Below are 20975 nucleotides of genomic sequence, written 5' to 3'. Positions count from 1 at the left end.
GCTATTGTCTCTGGTATTGTTGTTGTTATTGTCTCTAGCATTGTTGTTGTGGTTGAAATCATGTAACCTTGACAATCGTCATAATCTTCTAGGTACTCATTTATCTGGTCGTCTATCCATTGGGCTGGTTCTGGTTTACCTTGTTGTGTGTTTCCCTTTTATGTAATTGACTCTTTGTTTCTCTGTTCTTCCTTCTTGGGGTTCATCTGCTTTATGTTTGCCTTGTTTCGACAATGTCTTTTGTTGTTGTTTTTGGTCTAGGTGTTGTCGTTGCTGATCTCCTAGTTGGTGTTTTGGGTAATAATTCCCTTTATTTGTTTCTTGTAGTTTTTGTTGCTCCATCTCTTGTTTCTCTTTTTCCATCTGATGGGGGTTTTTTTTGGTTTTTTTTGTCAAATCTATTGTTTTTGCTGTTCTTTATTGTTTTGTTCAAGGTTCTGTTTGCCCTCATTTTGTTGCACTTTCTGTCTTACTGTCTCTTGTTGTTGTTGTAGTAGTATTTGTCCTGGCAGTTGTTGTTATTGCTGTAGTTTGGTTGGGCATTTGTGCGGAGTATGCCCCGTCTCACCACATCTGTTACATATTCTATGATAGACACAGCCCTTATACCATGTTTTAACCAGAAAACTGTATAAATAAAAGGCCCTTTTGATTCCCTTCAGCTTGGTCTTTTTGATTTCAGGTATTCTGATTCCATTATAAATGGTAAATGCTGGGACTTTTGCCAAAGTTGAGTTTTCTACTTTGATTCCAAATTTCTTTTCGAAACACTTGACAGTGTCCTCTAGGGGTATCTCCATTGGGATATGAGGCAGCTACAGTTCTCCTGTCCATTTCTTGATCTTCTTCGGTATTGGTTCCGGGTTTTTTTCACTGCTATCATTTCTCCCATGATGTTTATTTCTTTATACTGTACGATCGGTGTGTTCCCTCTTGGTGTAACTATGTAGCCCTCGTATCTCTTTCTATGTACCGAGTGGATTTGCTGTACTATGTCCGGGTTCACGACTCTTACAGCAATTATTACCGTTGAAGTTCTTGGTACCCTTTCTCAAGCAAGACATACAAATACTTACATGTTGTCTGGATTACAGGAGAAATAGCTTTTATTAGGAGTACTGTACAGCAATGCACCCATGTCTCATGTTCGAAATAAAAACAAGCTATGACAAACTGTACAGAAACAGAAATAGGTAGAAACAAAATCATACACAACCTAAAACCCAAAATGACCAATACCACGAAAACCTTTATCATGGTATGTTGAAATATATCAGTGGGAAGAAACTGACATTGCGAAAATGGCTATACCACATATATCTCCATAGTGGCAAGATAACTTTTAGAACTATTTTCTTTTCCAATATAACATATCGAATTCAAACCAGAAATATTCCAGAATATTTAAAAGTATAATGAAAACATTCATGTGTGTGTGTGTGTGTGTGTGTGTGCAACCACAGTAATATATAATGCTTTGTAAGAATAACTATAACTCGTAGTCTAGGCTGTCATTACATTTACTTCACGTTTCTTGATGACTACTGTCTATGTCAACAAAACATCGTTTAAACAGCTAAACATCATTCTGATTGTTTTAGAAAATATTTTTATGTTTGATATCTGACAGTTATCTGAGCGAGATTAGTAATCTCGTTGTAGCTGTTGTTGTAGTTGTTGTAGAGTTTAACGCCATTTTTCAGCACACGATGTACATGGCGGCCAGTATTAATGGTGGAGGAAGAATCAGGGAAAAAACGCAGAAAGAACCACCGACCCACGAGAAGCTACTGGCAAGCTTTCTCACACACCTACAGTGAGACGGTATTGATCCGTAACGGAGAGCGTTTAAGACCACTCGACCACTCGGGGCACCCCTCTAAGTAGTGATAAGAGAAAGTATTAAAGCTGATGGATTCCTTTATAAGACGTTTGAGATGGTTCCCTTTAAATAACACACACACACACACACACACACACACACACACACACACACACACATATATATATATATATATATATATATATATATATATATATATATATATATATATATATATATATATATATATATATATACTAAGGTACTGAATAAACCCTAATACTACTATATTTTTGTTTTTGCACGCATCATTCGCTTTAGGCAATTGACATCTTGAAAACAAGAGATCACGGACACTTGAGTGATTTAAGTGTAGGAATAACTATAACTCGTCCTCTTCAGGCGTATTTACTGGTATGAGTGAGTTGTAGCCGCGAAAAGGTGTTTAATAATCACCGCGAAGGAAATGACAGTGAGCGGTGGTTTCGGAGCTTAGTAATAAATATAATCATCACAATAACGAAATAACGTGGAATTCTTATCGCATCTGATGGTGACAAGATACGTGAATTTTTCTCCATTGTATCACTGACACAATCTACTGAAACAATGGTGATTTATGTCATAAGCAGAAGTATCCATCTTCCAATGACAAATTTCATAAAGTATGTCAGAGTAAACCACATTATGGATAAAAATATATAAATAAATGTGTTGAAAATAAGATGAATAATTTTATTGTTTAAAGTCACTTACATATTGAATCTCTTTTCCTACTGTGTTGTCTGCATTTTTATAATTTTTTATTTGATATGTAAATTTTGCAGTAACGTATTATATGTAATGTCACGAATCTGCAGGGGGGTCCCGAGTGGCCGAGTGGTCTAAAGCGCTCTTCGTTACGGATCACTGCCATCTCACCTCTGTCTGCGGCGGTTCGAGTCTAAGATTCAACCAATGTGGGCATGTGAGAAAGCTTGCCAGTAGCTTCTCGTGGGTCGGTGGTTCTTTCCGGGGTTTTCCGGGTTCTTCCTCCACCATTAATACTGGCCGCCATGTATAGCCTATCGTGCTGAAAAATGGCGTTAAACCCCACAACAACAACAACAACGAATCTGCAGTCATAAACTAAATAAACATAAATTAGCAGAATCATTAGGTGTTCTCAAATATAACAAATAATTTAATTATCAAAGTTCTAAAATAAAAATGTAAGATAAACTTAACTGTTCTTACGAAATACCCGACAATGCTTGGCTAGACCACCATAGATTCCAGTATTATTCAGGTTACGTGTTTGGCGTATCATATTATTTTTGTAAATATCCTTTTTCCTTGCATCGCTTGGCGCCTAAATTGCTTGCGCGGCACATGCGTAATACATGTTACCGCACGCGACTGTATTTATATGCTTGAGTTGTTTTACCATACTTTTAGTTTAATTCACCAAGAGTGTATGGCTTATGTAATTTGGTAACAAAAGATGATAGTACGATTCAGATTATTGACAGGGATATGAGCATATATGCAGTACTCTGTTTGCAGGTTATTTTGTCTCTATTATAATTATTATTGAAAATGTTTGTTTTTTGTATATAAAAAACTCATATGACTAAATAATAATAATTTTATTTAACCATATGAGTTTTTGTATATCATATTTTTTATTTAGCCAATCAATGGTATGCCATTCGTACATTACAGAAAGTCGAACATAAGGAACTATTTCAGGTATGTTTATACTGATTAGTTTGAAACGCCCAGATGCTAATAAGCCGAAGATAATCAGAAAACATTATTTGGAAAGTAGTTTTCTCGTATTCAGCTTACTAGGTGTGGATAACTAGGTGTGGATTTATAGGTGCTGGCTAACTAGATGTAGCTAGAGACTGATGTAGTAAGGAGAGATGAAAGACCGCCAGGAGAAGTGTCAACGTGTGAGTGTGCATGGAAAGCCTTTGTGGTTAAAGTGGCCGAGCCGGGAAAGTGGGTCAAGAACATATGAAATTTCAAGTAAACATTGGTCATATGCATGATAAAAGTCATTGCAGTGTTTGACTATAGGGAGAAATGTCATTGTAGTGTTTGACTATAGGGAGAAGTGTCATTATAGTGTTTGATTATAGGGAGAAGTGTCATTATAGTGTTTGATTATAGGGAGAAAAATCATTATAGTGTTTGACTATAGGGAGAAGTGTCATTATAGTGTTTGATTATAGGGAGAATTGTCATTATAATGTTTGACTATAAGAGTAATGTCATTAAAGTGTTTGAATATAAAGATAAATATTAGTATAATGGTTGACTATAAAGAAAAACGGCACGGTAGTATTCGATTAAGACAACGTCATGGTTATTGAATATTCCAAATAATTATTTGCTATTCATCATTGTTTTCCACTATATCCATATTATGTACCTTTGTATTTATTTCAGTGTCCCGTTTCTTTATTTTACAATCATTAGTGCAAGAGGACAATACATTTTTCATTGTCACTCACATACGTCTTTCTTATTTCTTAAATCCAATTTAGTCTCAGAGGGTGATAGCTTGAATAGGTTACAACTGTAATATGAACTAAATCCAAAATAATCCTAAAAATAAGTTATATTCGAGTCCAAAAGGATCGAATGTTGGAAATAAATTTCCGATCCTCGAATGCGCTGATCTGCCAACAGTCTTGGCACATCAAAATGACATTGTCCAGATCTCCTCTGAATAATTTACAATAGTGGAATAAGGTCCTTATGATTCCTTTTGAATAATCCAAACAAATGTTTCCTCTCATATATGTAAACCCACAATTAAATAAATCTGAACAACAACAACAAATACTACTACTACTACTGCTGCAACTATTACTACAAGAACATAGTAAATGAGACTCCAAAAATAGGAATCCGAGATAGGAACGAATCCAAAATAGGAATGAAATACTTGTTCTGTTCTCTTCAAATATACGTCTCCAAGTGTATGTTACGGTTATATGTTGCAATATACAAGTCACAGACCCTACTACTCATATAGTTCACAATATCTACACAACTGACCTACTCTATCCAATGGAAAATAACTTAATTCTAAAGAACCCATCAGCCAATAAGAAATTACCCAAAAGTGTCAGCATTTCAATATATACTTTGCACTTAAATTGTCAACACCAATTTTTAGCTTAATATCTATACAAATAATCTATACCAATGAACAAATAATAACCACGAATTATTTTGTTTAAAGAAACTTAATACAATTTAGTCATGAACCTAAAAAGGACACAACGGAGGCACAGTCATGTACCAAAAGATTGCAAAAATGAAGATATACATAGCGATGAGTTACATCACGCTTCTGTGATCTGTTTCAGTGCAGAACAGATTTGTTGGTTTAAACTGTATTTAATTGGTGGTAACATTCAACTTCATCCTCTTCGGAGATTCCAACAACCCACTTAATATTTTTCTGTAAATAATTGTAACAAGAGCTGACACGGTTATGCTTCCTGTACAATGCTTCAAACATAATTGGCAAAATAAATATAAATGTAGTACATCCTGTCTGTTGGTACCAAAGGTGGAGAGAGAATCTTCCTCTAGTTTGAACCCTTATAATTCTCCTGCCGGGAGAAAGTATTCCCTTTCCTAACATGGAATTATTGAGACAAACGGAGAAATTACTATCTTGCACACCAATAATGTACTCTGAAATCACACTGCCAGGTGGACTTGTACGATATCGACGGCCCCTAGTATTCTAAAGTGTTGGCTTTTATTATGAATCAATAAAAGTGTGCAGGTGTGTGGGAATGGTATAAGTTGATTTCACTGTGCACCCGATTATAATAATAAGCATTTAAATACATATTGTTATTGAAAGTCCATTGTTTTGATGTGGGTGGGCATTGTCCAAGAAAGCTGTTTTCCACATAATTCCAATATATCCGTCTGTCAAACGCAGCTAGTCATAAATTGTTAGCTGCCGTCAGTCTTATATTTATCAACAGTTCTTGGCATGGATCATCCTTTACGCAGGAAATCAGCTCATATTTTGCATTTCTTGCATTTTGCAAAGGTTCCTTGTTTGTGAGAACATTGTTTCTGGCTGCTACATATTTGTCATTTTCGTCGATGATGATCTTAAATTATTCTTTGAATATCTTGTTGTTGTATAGACCTTTTCTGACACCTTGTCGAGGATAGTATTAAACTTTGCATTGGACAACAAAAAAATATTGTGGTCATTGTGGTGCTTCTATCCTTCGTGTTCGGATGCCGACTAACGAATCACCGGCTTTTCAACAACCGACCTCAAAACAGCAACGCGATTTTGGGGACCGTTGTAATGGCAAGTCGATAAATGTTGACAACAGGTTGATTCAGCCACACTGTTCGCTACAACCACAACAGAATGTCGTTGATCGCATTTATGGCGCGAAAGTACCTTCTGTAGAGACCACGCCATTGAGAAGTCTCAGCATGTATGGAATTCTCAAGATCCAAATTTTGTTTCAAGCTAAGTTGTTGGGGATCATCTAGCTAACAGCTGGTTAGCTCAGGGCGCTTTTTTGGATACAACCCAGTGTCCAGTGTCTTTATGGTTTGCATACTCGTTCCATTACAATCTGTCATGTTGTTTTCATTTTCAGTTGTGGTAGATTCTCGTACCAAATCATTTGTGCTCATTGTCTATGTCAAATTGTTTTGTAAGCTTCGTCAACACTCCGTTGTCAGGATTGTCAGGCGGCATCAATGGTTCGTCTTCTATGTTTAGCTGAATGCCCATTGCTTTGTTTAAAGCTATATGGATACAAAGTTCGATACCCAAAATTGGTTCGAGTCGTTGAAAATCCTGTGAACTGTGCGTACCTAATAATGTTTCTGGCGGAAAGCATAGACAGAAAGATAGTTGCAAGGCTTTCATCTGAGGCCAGAAAGGCAGTACTGCCATCATGTACGATTAATACCCAGTTTACATAGATTGAAATCGATGACCGGTTTTTTTCAACTCGGCTGCCGTAAAGGTTAATGAAGTACAGATTGGCGACAGCTACTTTGATGTAGTAATATTTAAATGTTTTGATGAGGTGAATTCAACTATAATACCTATCGAGAGCTCATAGATGCCGCTATTACATAATGTGGTCTTATTTTCTCCTACACGATATAATAAGATTAACCGATTACGACTCACTGCTGCATATACAAATCTTGTATCAAAGCATTTGTCAGAGCACTAGGATATGGTGTTGCAGCAAATAATCCCTTTAATGCCGACGCATAATAGAGCGTGCTCTGCGGCTTTAACACTAGCGATGCAGAAGTATCCAAAGCGATGCAGATAAACTGCAGATTCACCAAATGTTGTCCAACAACCACGTGTAGTTTGGGATAACATCTCATTAAGAAACAACACATTGCTCGATGTGTTCCATCAGTACTTTCTGACCCATGTCGACAAGGAAGACGTGTATAACCACTGAAGCTCAGGAAATGTAGACTGTAAAATGAAGTTCTGGAAAATCAAAAAGACTTTTTGCCGTTTGGTGCGCAATCAACGGTAGTGGCGTTAACATGTTGCAGTTTCGGCTGCAATATCACGATTAACAACGTTAGCACGAAGTTTCTATTGCTTTTTCGATTATTATAGGGTAAGACACATTTAACATCATATGAAGTACTCCTCACCGGACTTCACTAAAGACTTTGGTAAAGCCTTTGGATTTCTGCAGATCCTGAGGATTATCTCGTTCTTCGCTCGGGTTATAAGGCACCAGCTATATGTCATAACAAACTGTTCCACAAGCATAGGATTCGTATTTCGTTGCTCTACGGGTGGCATTTATATCGTCCCTCTATTAGAATCTGATCTTGTGCACCTCCACAAGGTGAGGGTTGCTGGCTGTGTGTGCTCATTATGAACAATGAGCGCCGCCTCAAGCTAGTCTCGTGCATGGTAGTTCCACAATGTTACATGTCTTCGTACGCACGTCCCACAGGATAATCACACGTTTAAGACATTTTCTAATGCTAGTTATCCTCTTGCGTTTTCTCCTGTTTTATAGATTCGTATTTCGCACAGCTCCAGCTTTTCTGTGACGGACGTCAGTCAGGCCCTGTCGTCTGCCAACATTTTAAAGAATCCCACCATCCACCACGCGATTCAAATGTGTTGTTTTTTTCGGTTGGTCTCACACTTTTCAAAGAGGTTTTATACTAATGCTACCAGTGGAGCTTTCGTAATATAAATGGCAATGCCTGAATTTAGCGTAGACGTGTTTCCATGAAGTTCTGCATGGGCTACTCGCAGGTGACCAATCCTTCCAAAAAGCCTTTATAACGCCTCGCTGCTCTTGGGCAAGGGATGCGTACCAACGGCAAGCTCGTAATACTTGCGATAGGGCTCCCGATAGCATGAATCATCACGATGGCATAGTATACATTTTCCTGTAGTGCATTCCCCACAATAGGATCAGTTTATAAATGACATCATGTTTCTCTAAAACAGCAAGTATTACTCAATCACTAGCGCTCACACACATCTCATAGCAACTCTGCAAACATCTACGTACCGCGCTTTACAATATTTTGCCACGGTCTGAAATTTGGCCCTCGTATTAACGTTGGTCCTTTTCTCCGCGTGCCTTTTCCAAGAACATAGGACAATTTAACTAGTTTCTTTTCTGCAATGTCTACGGATGCATTTTTCAGTAGTCAAGCAGGGACTAGGCCTTCAAAACATTTTGTAGCAAAATCCATACCTACACCCACCTTCACCTCGTCGGCACATACAGGAAAAATGCATCTAAAACAAACAAAAAAAAAGTCCGCTGAGACCCAGCTAGATTAGGACCAGCTAAATTAGTTTGGTCACCACCGCCACCCATCTTCTCATTTGGTTGGCCTCACCGGTTACTTGAGATTGTCTCATGGTTCAGTGGGCCCATGTTATGTCAGTTGAAGATATAAAAGTCCTCAATGACAAGGGTAGTAACAATGTGTGCTAAATTGGCATTATGTATCTTCCATCCTCACAATGTTAGCAAAATTAAGAAAACGCAATCCACCTGGTACATGTTCCATGCGATCATAGTTGACACCAATGTTAAATTTCTCCTTATAGCTTTATTTACCCCATATGATACCTTTGTCTAGAACACAGGGTCATACTAATCCCCTTAACTACTGAGAGAAAGGCTGAGCGGAAGTTGCCTCAACAACAATATGTCAGGCATAGAACTGCGCATATTGAACACATGTACATCAGGAAATTATAGATACTTTATCAGATATACAACGCCTGTGTCAAGTGGACACATTGTGAGAAACACTGATTCAGTGATTCAAAGAGCGTCGCTTAACGTGCAACAGTTGAAAATTATTTCAAAGAAAACACAGCATTTTGCGACGTGGAAACATTTCTATCCGGGGTAACGTATAAAATGCTTTCATAATACATGTTTGAGAATTATATTGATGATAGTTTGTTCTTTACTAATTATTGGACGTCTACGTGGTTTGAGGTATAATAAAATAAATATGTCTAAATATTGTCGCGGGTCACGCAATCTACCTTGACAATTTCTAGATACTAGATAGAATGCTAAATCAAGGTAGATTTAATTTTTATTCAAAGGTTGCAAACGTCCATTTCCCTGACTATTCTCGATTTTATCTTGTCAATCCTGTGTAGACCGGTAAACCTTAGTACTGAATGACAATAAGACTTATCAATAGTTACCCTCTATGTAATGCATTGTATCGTGTACTTTGTTCAAGATAATTACTATTTTACACAAGAAATGGTTTCCGTCCGTAATACATATCTGATGCATATTTATATCAGAAAGATTGTTCTGGGTGGGGTCTCATCACCTTGGAGCTATCTAGCTCGAACGCTTTCAGAGTGTAACAACGTTTATTTAATTAATTTAATATTTTAATAATTATGAGTTTGCATGTTATGATCTGTGGATCGCTTTCGTATTTCTGAATTCAAACTTGAATAGTGTGGCCTTAATAATCCGACAGTCTAGTTCAGTAACATACGGTAAATCTAATTTTGATTTATTTTTCAATCAACACTCATCCACGATAGGACTGCTCGACAGTTGACAAACATAGGCATGTGTGTGATGACAGTAAACGTCGATTGTTACCTAGGTTTTATTGTTTAAGTATTATAACTTCAATAAAAGTTTCCGTATAATTTTTTGTTTGTCGTTGGGGTTGCACTGAATTTTGGGTATAATCATATAGGTGACACAGTACTTTAAATAGTATCAAATCATGCTAAGTAGAGATGATGACTTTGTATATGTAATATAACAAGGCCATGGTAGGTATAGGTAATGACACCGTGTATGTAATATAACAAGGCCATGGTAGGTATAGGAATTGACACAGTGTATGTAATATAACAAGGCCATGGTAGGTATAGGTAATGACACCGTATATGTAATATAACAGGGCCATGGTATGTATAGGTAATGACACCGTGTATGTAATATAACAAGGCCATGGTAGGTATAGGTAATGACACCATGTACGTAATATAACAAGGCCATGGTAGATATAAGTAATGACACCGTATATGTAATATAAGAAGGCCATGGTAGGTATAGGTAATGACACCGTGTATGTATTATAGCAAGGCCATGGTAGGTATAGGAAATGCCACTGTATATGGAATAGAGCAAGGCCATGATAAGTATAGGTAATGACACTGTATTTGTAATAGAACAAGGCAATGGTAGGTATAGGTAATGCTACTGTATATGGAATATAACAAGGCCATGGTAGGTATAGGTAATGACTATGCATAATGTAACAAGGCCATGGTAGGTATAGGTAATGACACTGTATATGGAATTAAAAAGGCAATGGTAGGTATAGGTAATGCTACTGTATATGGAATTGAACAAGGCCCTGTTAGGTATAGGTAATGACTGTATGAAGAATATAAGAAGGCCATGGTAGGTATAGGTAATGACACTGTATATATGATAGAATAAGGCCATGTAAAGTATAGGTAATTACACTGTATATATTATAGAACAATGTCGTGATAGCTATAGGTAATGACACTGTGTATGGAATAGAACAAGACCATGGTAGGTAAAGCTTATGACACTGTACATGGATTTGAACAAGGCCATGGTAGTTATAGGTAATGACACTGTCTATATGATAGAACAAGGCCATGGAAAGTATAGGTAATGAGGCTGTAGATAGAATAGAACAAGGCCATGCAAGGTATAGGTACTGCCATTAAATATGGAATGGAGCATTGTCTTGGTTAGTATAGTTAATGCCACTGTTTATGGAATAGAGCAAGGCCAGGGTAGGTATAGGTAATGACACTGTATATGGAATAGAGCAAGGCCATAATAAGTATAGGTAATGACACTGTATATGTATTAGAACACGGCCATAGTCGGTATAGGTAATGACACTATATATGTAATAAAACAAAGCTATGGTATATATAGGTAATGCCATTGTATATGGAATTGAACAAGGCCATTGTAGATATAGGTAATGACAATGTATATGGTATAGAGAAGGCCATGGTAGAAGTAGGTAATGACACTGTACATGGAATAGAGCAAGGCCATGGTAAGTATAGGTAATGACACTGTATATGTAATAGGACAAGGCCATGGTAGGTATAGGTAATGAAACAGTGTATGGATTAGGGCAAGGCCATGGTAGGTATAGGTAATGACACTGTATATGCAACAGGACAAGGCCATGGTCGGTATAGGTAATGAAACAGTGTATCGAATAGAGCAAGGCCAGGGTAGGTGTAGATAATGACACTGTATATGTAATACAACAAGGGCATGGTAGGTATAGGTAATGACACTGTATATGTAATAGAACAAGGCCATGGCATGTATAGGTAATGACATTGTATATGGAACAGAGCAAGACCATAGCAGGTCTAGGTAATGACACAACTGTATATGCGACAGAACAAGGCCATGGTAGGTATACGTAATGACACTGTGTATGCAATAGAACAAGGCCATAGTACGTATAGGTAATAACACTGTATATGTAATATAGCAAGGCCTTGGTAGCTAAAGGTAATGACACTCTGTATGGAATAGAACAAGACCATGGTAGGTATAGGTAATGACACTGTAAATGGAATATAGCAAGGCCATGGTAGGTATAGGTAATGACACTATATGCAACGGAACAAGGCCATGGTAGGTATAGGTAATGACACTGTATATGGAACAGAGCAACGCCATGGTAAGTATAGGTAATGACAATGTATATACAATAAAACAAGGCCATGGTAAGTATCGATAATGACGCTGTATGTGTAATATAGCAAGGCCTTGGTAGGTAGAGGTAATGGCACTCTATATGGAATAGATCAAGAGCATAGTAGTTATAGGTAATGACATTGTAAATGGAATAGAGCAAGGCCATATTAGTTATAGGTAATGACACTGTATATGGACTATAGCATGACCATGGTAGGTTTTGGTAATGTCACTGTATATGTAATATAACAAGACCATGGTAGGTATATGTAATGACACTGTATATGCAATAGAACAAGACCATGGTAGGTAATGCCAATGACAGTTTGCATGATTCATGCTGACAATTATTTCCAATTAACTAATGTCTAAAATCAACCTGATGTGCATTTAATATTTTAGTTTTTAATTAATTGCTTGTTTTTGTTGTTTGCTGGCACAATTAATTACTTCACGATAGATTCAGATTATATCTACATATTGCAGAACGATTTGATCATGTAGTCTAAATGTGGGTATGGAGAGAGAGAGAGAGAGAGAGAATAATGAATTTAATATGGAAAACACATTATCTATGGGCACATGGATCTCCGGAATGGGAACAAGAAGTATTCTCCAAAAGTCGTTCCGTGATGGTGGAGTTATCACTTTTATTGCAAAAGAGGCGGTGTCGATATTTTTCAGAATAAAGTATTTTATTGTTCCTCTACCATATACATTCGAAATTAGTTTACATACTAAACTCACTTTCCTACTTACTACTTTCGTGAGTCATCGTACATCATAATAATTACGTTCCGTGAGTTCTTGCTTAGACTATTTCGTTGTTTTCTTTATTTTGTTCTTGTTCTATTGTATTTTTCTTTCAGATTTCCGTCTGTTGTTAATGTGGTAAAACTTCCCCTAAATTGATATGTCTATTTGCATAGGTTGGTGTTGTCAATATAAATCTGATAGCAATTAAAACTTTTTGGTTGATTCCAAATAACTGGGACCTCTGTGACTTTGGACATAGGACTGGGACGAATCCTTGAATCGATATTATCATATGTTCCGACCGGTCCTTGATGAATTGACGCGAGCCTAACTTTTATGTCAGCCATGTTCGAACGTTAAAATTTCCTTACTTGTTTGATTAAAGGCTGCCTAGTGTGTAAAGACATATTTTTATAAAACCTTGCAATACATTTGTGATATTTCTTGATTAATCATATCTTTATCTCGTCTTTACAGTCAGGCCATTGTAAAAATTTGCCAGGAACGTTTTGGAAAGATTTTGAACCCTTGGACTTCCATCTAAAGCCAACCCCAACGCTCTCACCCATTCAATGACGACATTCCTTGTGACTTGACAAACACTTGCATGCATAAATGTATATATTAGGCTAAGCAAGCGAACGAGGAACATCAATTTAGGTTAAACTTTTATAATCTTATTTCGTACACAAGAATTATGTTAGTTACCAAGTGCATACCTGACAATTATCAAACTATATACGTGTTATTAAAGCAGTAGCTATGATGTAGGTTCTAGTCATCACGTACATTCTTGAGAACTCTTACGTATATGCCTGTTACTTATCATACGAATGTAGTTGTTAGGAAATACAAACGTACGTACTATTTGCATGTATACGTATTATTTGTCACGTATATACTTGATAGTTATTAGGTATATATTTGTTAATTACCACATGCTAATATATATATATATATATATATATATATATATATATATATATATATATATATATATATATATATATATATATATATATATATATATATATAGTGTGTGTGTGTGTGTGTGTCTGTGTGTTATAAAGATTACTTTAACATTTCATAGGAGCCTGGGAGATTTTAGAACGTTATCACCGATACACGTTAGATCCTTCTTCATCTTTTTCTTGATAGTTATGTACTTGTCCACGTTATAAATATGCAATGTTTCACACAGATCGAACGTGATAACCACTTAAACGTTGTAATAAAGGAACATTATATGAAAGGCATTGAAATACTTCGTAAATCTGAATTTTGCCGGAGATATTGAAGTCACACGTTCTAAATGGAGAAAGGGGGAAAGTAATAAATGATTATTATTACTCGCATTGGTTGGAGGTATCATGTTAACATTTAAATGCGTATTGCAAGTATGTTCATAATGAAAGGATATCTTGTTTTAATGGTGTAGTAAATATACCCACTTAAAATACTTTCAGATTTGGAAACGATTCACACAGCTCAACGAATCCCGATGGCACATACAAATAGCAGCTTTGAGATACACGAGCGGCCTGTTATGTTTCCAGAAAATGACATATCCTGGACAACGTCTTCGGAACCTTCTGTTAGCCAAGACAACCGTCTCCTGCATCCAAATCATGGCTTATATACTTTCTTCGAGACTTCAGATTCAGTATACGATTCTTATTATTATTCCGAGTTCTTGTACCCATTGCATGATTTTGAAGAGAAGATTTATATCTACGTTTGGACGTTCCTGGTTATTTTAACGGCGTTTGCAAATGTGCTGATCGTAGCCGTTTTTGTCCGAAAAAGCATGCGAACAACCACCAATCTTATCCTTCTTTTCATCGCAATATCGGACTCTCTAACTGGACTTGTAACCTTGCCTACGTATATACATGTTTTCACCAGTGGAGAGCAGGGATGGGTCAGACTGAATGAAGGCTGGTGTGAGGCATTTATGATCTGTAAGTTTTACATATCTAAGGCTTTCCACACGGTGTCCGTATGGCAGACATTGTTGCTTGGATTTCAAAGATTTTTTTCTGTCTGGTTTCCATTCAAAACAAACTCTTGGTTTACGACTCGCCGAACTTTGGTCACAGTCGCTGTCATTACTATATTTGCATTCGTCATCCATACTTACCATCTTAAAACAAATAAAGCAAACAAAACAGAAGGTTTCTGTCAGTGGGCTATAGAGGATCCCTGTGTTGAATCTTGCATCTTTCTGTGGATAACTTTGCTTCTTGTGAATATACTGCCATGCGTGTTATTGCTTGTCCTCACAATCCTAATGATTCAAAAGTTGTTTCATCGAAACATTCGAAAAGGGTCCTTCAGTGCTGAACAAAGTCGAGAGAGGGACCAACAAAATAAAAGAGCCTCAATTATTGTGGTCTGCATTGCTATCATCTTTCTGATTCCAGAAATCCCATACGGAATTTTTCTACTGGTGACTGTAATCAAAAAGCACAGCGGTCAAAACATTTTGGCACTAAGAGAAAATCGTCTTTTCCATTTCATGTACGAGATTGCCTTGCTGCTAAGTTTCCATGCAAACTTTTGGGTCTATATAATTATGAACAGACGGTTCCGGGACGAGTTGAAATCCATGTTCCTAGATATTATGAGAAAATTGCTGCCAAAGCGTGTCTTCGTCCCCCTTATTACTGTTTCCATGGAAACAAGCCAGAGTCAGTCCCATAGCACAAAGGGAACGGATGTGAAGGAACAATCTACCTTGGTTTAGACCAACATCCTTAGCTAGTTACACATATATCGGGTTTATGGACTTTGCATGCCGCATCACATAAATGACAACAATTAATTCCAACTCCGCAAATATAAGAATTCTTTCAACAACATTAATAGAACTGGTTTAGAAAAACCTTTAGATCATGCCATTAAAAGCAATGGATTATGCATGTTTTTAATTATGGTAATTAAACAAATTCCATGTGAAATAAGAAACAAACTAATGCAATGCAACAAATCTATCATTCGGTTTTACTACGGTTATGTTTGTTAACAAGGGAACGTAGTTCCTTTATGCACGTGAATGCTATGTGTATTGGCGCGCGGGTTCAGTATCTGGTATACTGCACGATTCTGACAATGTAAAGTTAACGGGGAAAAAATGAGCATATAATAAAAATATTTATTGCTGTATCATTGTAACACAGAACTAGATTCATAGATCAATATAAATTTATTTGGTTTACAAAATATGACTGAAAGGTTAGAGATTAGCGCTATATTCTAATTATTAAATACATATGTCTTAATGCAAACATAAAAATAAATTCAATAATTATAAGCTGGTAAGTATAATAGAAAATCTGATTAAAACTCGGCATATGTGCACTCCAGACCAGTAAACAAAAATTCCGAAAAATTCAGTATATAATAGGTCCACTTTAAATTCAAGATGCCTACCAACAAGAGCATACACACAGATGTTTAGATGTTTTAGAATGTTCAAAATGCACTCAAACACAAACACATACGTATGTATGAATGTAGCTAAATCAGTATGTATGTATGTATGCATGCAGGCATGCATGCATGTATGTACATAGACGTCCGCAGCATAGGTCGCGTGACCCCCTGGAAATCATATATTTATATATTATGATATTGCACTTGCACAAATCAATAAAGTAGCAAAATTTCCCACGTTTACGCATGGAACTACGCAGCTAACTGTCCCGACCGTGACTGACTTACCCCCCTACAAAAATTCCTGCGGGCACCCATGGGTATGTATATGTGTGCGTGCATGCGTGCGTGTGTGCGTGTATGCGTGCGTGCATACATGTATATATGTATGTATGTGTGTATGTGTGTACGTATGTATGTATACTGCACATTCGTGTTTCATAGTAATCAAAATGCATAAATCACAAACATACACATACATGTATACATGCATAATGTTTTGCTGTAGAATAACTAGATATATTGTACATGAAATTAACATTATTTGGATAAATGATGTCGAGTATTTAAGCGTATTACGTCCGTTATTTACTCGAAACAATGAACATTTATTTTTATCTTGTGCTTCAAAACGTGTTGGAGGGCTACAGTGTATAGAATAATCAAGTGATGTCGGATGTTTATAGTTTATGTTTTGCTGTGCTTTTTGTACATTCGAACAGAAAGTATGAACAGTGCCATAACTCTATATAATACAAGGTAAACAAAGCACATGCACGGGGGAAATCGTTTAAAAAGTAATATTCATATTCTTGCGTTTTATATTTTATACCAATATATAAAGAGATTATCATCCTGGCGGATGACATTTTTTCATCATAATGTTACCATATCTATTCAATAAAAAGATGAAAATAATAAAATCTTTCTCTTGGAATATCCACTTCTTCAAGTATTTCATAACACAAGAATTGTATACATAAGAGAGCACGTCTCATTCATCATGTAGGCGCGTCAGCGTTCGTGCTGCTTAGCATTGTGACATAGTTTTGGTACGACTGATGCATGAAAACCATGGACTGGGGTGTGCCTGCTGTGAGAACGAGGAGTGATAACATTACCGCTACGAATGCACCTATGATACTTCCAAAAAATAAATTCTTTAATTTGGATTTAGCTGATTTCTGACCCTATTTGCAAGCATTTTGCTTGCGCCAGTAGTACCAATTTCTCAGCCTTTTTTCCATCGTTATTATCGATGCAGGATTTCAGAAAGAGAAGGAACAAATATAAATGAGAATGAAGTTAATTTTCTAAACTGCGATTCGGGACCATGTTAGGTATATAATTGAAAATAATTGTCTGTTTCTAAATCACCTGAATCATACCAAAGACTTATCAAAACGATACTAACAGCTACCTCACAAAGAACCCTGCATTAAGAGGTTAAAGCTAGGACTGGTCGGCCTGGTGTCAGGATAATGTGCCTGGGTGAAACATGACGCCACATGTCTGCGGCCCCGGTCTAAGACATCACTATAAACTGACACACTGCAGACAGCAATATGACATGACTGAACAACTGTTAAAGCTACGTTAAAAATTCTAAATCACACTCCTATGTTAATATAAGATATATTTCATCGCGTGAAACCAGAATCAAAACTACTCGTTAATATATCACATTTTGGTACCACACGATGAAACATATCCAGTATTAACGTAAGATATTTCCGTGAAAATGTACTGAGATCTTGTTATTGTTGGCGATGCTAAATACATTTAAAACAATATTCATTGGGCAACGCTTATTGCATCAACGATAAATAAGTTGATAACGAGAAAGTCAACATATTTTTACCATTTATTACAAATATAAGAGTTATTGCGAGATGAACATTTTATTTGATTATCTATTGTCATAATCATCGGGTTTATTTTGGTCAGTCTAAGTATTCAAATCTGTAGTGAAAAATGACTGCATGCGTTCTCAGCATAGTTCAACCTCAGGTCTTAACCAATTAGTATCTAGAGTACACCTCGGCTACATCGCTTATCATATGACTAGATGTGCTGGACAGTAACAACGGTACACTGAATAGTCAGTTGAAAGTAAAGCTTGATATAGTCATATTATACACAATAATAATAATAATAATAATAATAATAATGTGTGTTTGTAATACAGTCAAATCCACACATCAAGCTGTACAAAAATATGTTTTAGTGCGGAAGAAAATAACATCGTATCTATTGGAAGTTATACAGGAATGTAATCATTATTGCATTTGTCGAATATGGTAAGACACAAGTATGTATTACAACGGAATCACACAAACTAATTTAAAGAGAATCCTAAAGATTCAAGAGAGCAATTTTTGTAATATTGATTGAGATTCGTATGAAGCAATAGTCACTGAGAAAACGGTTTCTCTAATCTGTAAGGTTTTTATAGTAAACGTTGCTAAGTTAGTCATCAGAAGTTTACACTTACCATTTTCGCACACAAGTCCTAAATTTTTCAAAAGTTGGAATTTTAGATACAAAAGTGAGTAAATAGTTTCTACGGAATTCTCCATATAGCCTACAAGCAGCAATATTATGGAATTCGTTTGTGATATTAACGTTACAAATTTGACACAATCTTTCTTCAAAACAAATACTTTCATATCTTCCCATCTTACCTCTTTTTGGCAAGTTCCCCACTCTAAGCACAGTGATTATGTAACAAAAATCGCTATCTTCATCGTTTGCCTAAAATTATCTTCACACATCTGGCTGAACAATCAAATAAATGTATTTTCATTTTTTACACACTGAGTACACCAAACTTTGTCAAATCCAAATGTAAATATAAGCTTTTCAACATTATTAGCCCAACAATCACAGTTTTCGCCCCTTAACTGTTAATTGTTATATTTTGTAAGATATCTGTCTTTTGGCATTGTTATAATTCTTAGCCAAAATTTAAAATTTATATGTTGTACTCTGCATACTAATTGTTCTTAATGCATTTTATATGAATACATCTGGAGTCGACTTGGATGTACCGAGAATATAGTTACAAAATGACAAATGAGAATTTTCAATATCACAGGCATTGTAAAATCCCGAAACCTCAGCCACAGTGTTAAGAATGAGAGCTATCTTTGAGTTAAACAGACGAAGCAATTCAGTTACGGGTAATTTGTCACATTTTGAAATAGTGTTCTCGCACATATCACAAAGGTGTTTTTGAAAAGAAGAAAAAAACATATCCTAAATACTTCTAATATAATTCAATATTTACCTCTGTATTACCATAGTACCTATATTTGTAAATTCTAAGATAGCCACCTCTGCGAAATATAAAATCTTTTTATTTTCTCGTGTTCACCTTTCATTTCCATTTTAAGAAATATGTATGCAGCCTATTGAGCAATTGTGTAAATGGTCTGAACTGCCAGCAGACAAGTAAATTAATACAACAGAAGAAGTAAAATAGTTCTAAGGTTTCTACCGAAATTCCCATGTTTCCGTCAGATAAACAGAGTTTCAAATCATTTAAAAATAAAGAAATGATTAAAGGCGATAAACAGAAACCCTGGTGTATGCCCAAACGACAATTACACACATCGGCAATAAGATTGTTGAACTTACCAAATGCTTTACATGATAAAAGTTGCCATAATTATTCTTACTATTTTCCACTAATATCTTCGCTAACTAGCTTTTTGCTACTATAAACGTATATCTATCCTGAAGTTTCAAGCAAATTTCGATTTAGTCGTTTATCACAAAAAGTTGGAGATGATCATTTGTCTATGACATCTTCGGTTCGTACGTCATACATTTCAATAATTCTGATACACGCCAAAAAATAAATCTCTATAAATTTCCAACAGCTCTTACTTATGTGCTAGAAGTTTTGATGTATATTACAAGATGATTGTGGCAGACATATGTTTGCATTTAGCTATAGAACTAACTTTAAATTTCAAACTTTCATTAAATGGTAATGGACTACAGATAACACCGACAGGGATTATACCCCTACCATAATCTCTCCAGCTTAAAAAGCAATATATTAAATGACTAATATGCCATTATAAGTTTAAACCTTTCACTCCCTTTCGGAATATGTTTATGAAAGATTCGACAGGCACCCTCTTCTCCTAAATGTTAGTATGTAATGTGTAATTCACGGCTTTTCATTCACGAATTCAAGTATTCATTATTCTCTCAATCTTTTGCTTCTTTGTATCTTCTTGATTTTCTATCTCTCTGTATTTATCCAGCAATGTCAGCTTCTTTATTAAGGTCAAATGGTAAATGTATACCATTTTGGACTAAAAGAGCTAGCGGCACACAAGCATTACTAAGATCACGGGAAGCAGATTTCAGCCACTTTAACTTTAGATGAGTACTGCAGTTATTATTATTGTTCATAAGTTCTTCCTACTATTCTCGTTTCTAAAACTCTGCAATGTTTAAATATCAAAATTGAATTTTATAATACTGTTTTTCAAGTATCCGAAAAATGATTATTGTTTACAGATTATTCTGGAAATAGTTGTCTCGCCTTGACATAAATTAGCCATCCTTAAACGTAATTATTATTTTGACAACGTGACTTCATCGTGTGTTGTCGGTAGGCATCACCGAGGCTGTGAGATTTAATGTATCATCTTTGGGCTATAATGTAATAT

At 35.9% G+C, this 20975-nt stretch overlaps 1 protein-coding gene across 2 annotated transcripts; it reads left to right on the top strand.

Moving 5' to 3' along the window:
- Positions 1-9108: 9108 nt before the first annotated feature.
- LOC149774495 (sex peptide receptor-related protein 2-like) lies at positions 9109-17210 on the top strand. Of its 2 annotated transcripts, none has more exons than XM_089945136.1 (2): positions 9109-9246; positions 14319-17210. In XM_089945136.1, the coding sequence occupies exon 2, from the start codon at positions 14354-14356 to the stop codon at positions 15596-15598; it is 1245 nt and encodes a 414-aa protein (XP_089801262.1). In that variant the 5' UTR covers positions 9109-9246; positions 14319-14353; the 3' UTR covers positions 15599-17210. The 2 variants fall into 2 exon arrangements, with proteins under 2 accessions (XP_089801262.1, XP_089801263.1); XM_089945137.1 differs by lacking the exon at positions 9109-9246 and adding an exon at positions 10620-13512.
- The last annotated feature ends 3765 nt before the right edge of the window (positions 17211-20975 follow it).

Source organism: Sinohyriopsis cumingii, unplaced genomic scaffold (assembly GCF_028554795.1).
Source record: "Sinohyriopsis cumingii isolate HCF-2022 unplaced genomic scaffold, ASM2855479v2 utg000229l, whole genome shotgun sequence".
Classification (NCBI taxonomy): Eukaryota; Metazoa; Mollusca; class Bivalvia; order Unionida; family Unionidae; genus Sinohyriopsis; species Sinohyriopsis cumingii.
This window is presented reverse-complemented; position numbering and strand designations above follow the sequence as displayed.

Coding starts and splice junctions, on each gene's coding strand:
- LOC149774495 (XM_089945136.1), top strand. CDS start 14,354: ATGGCACATACAAATAGCAGCTTTGAGATACACGAGCGGCCTGTTATG.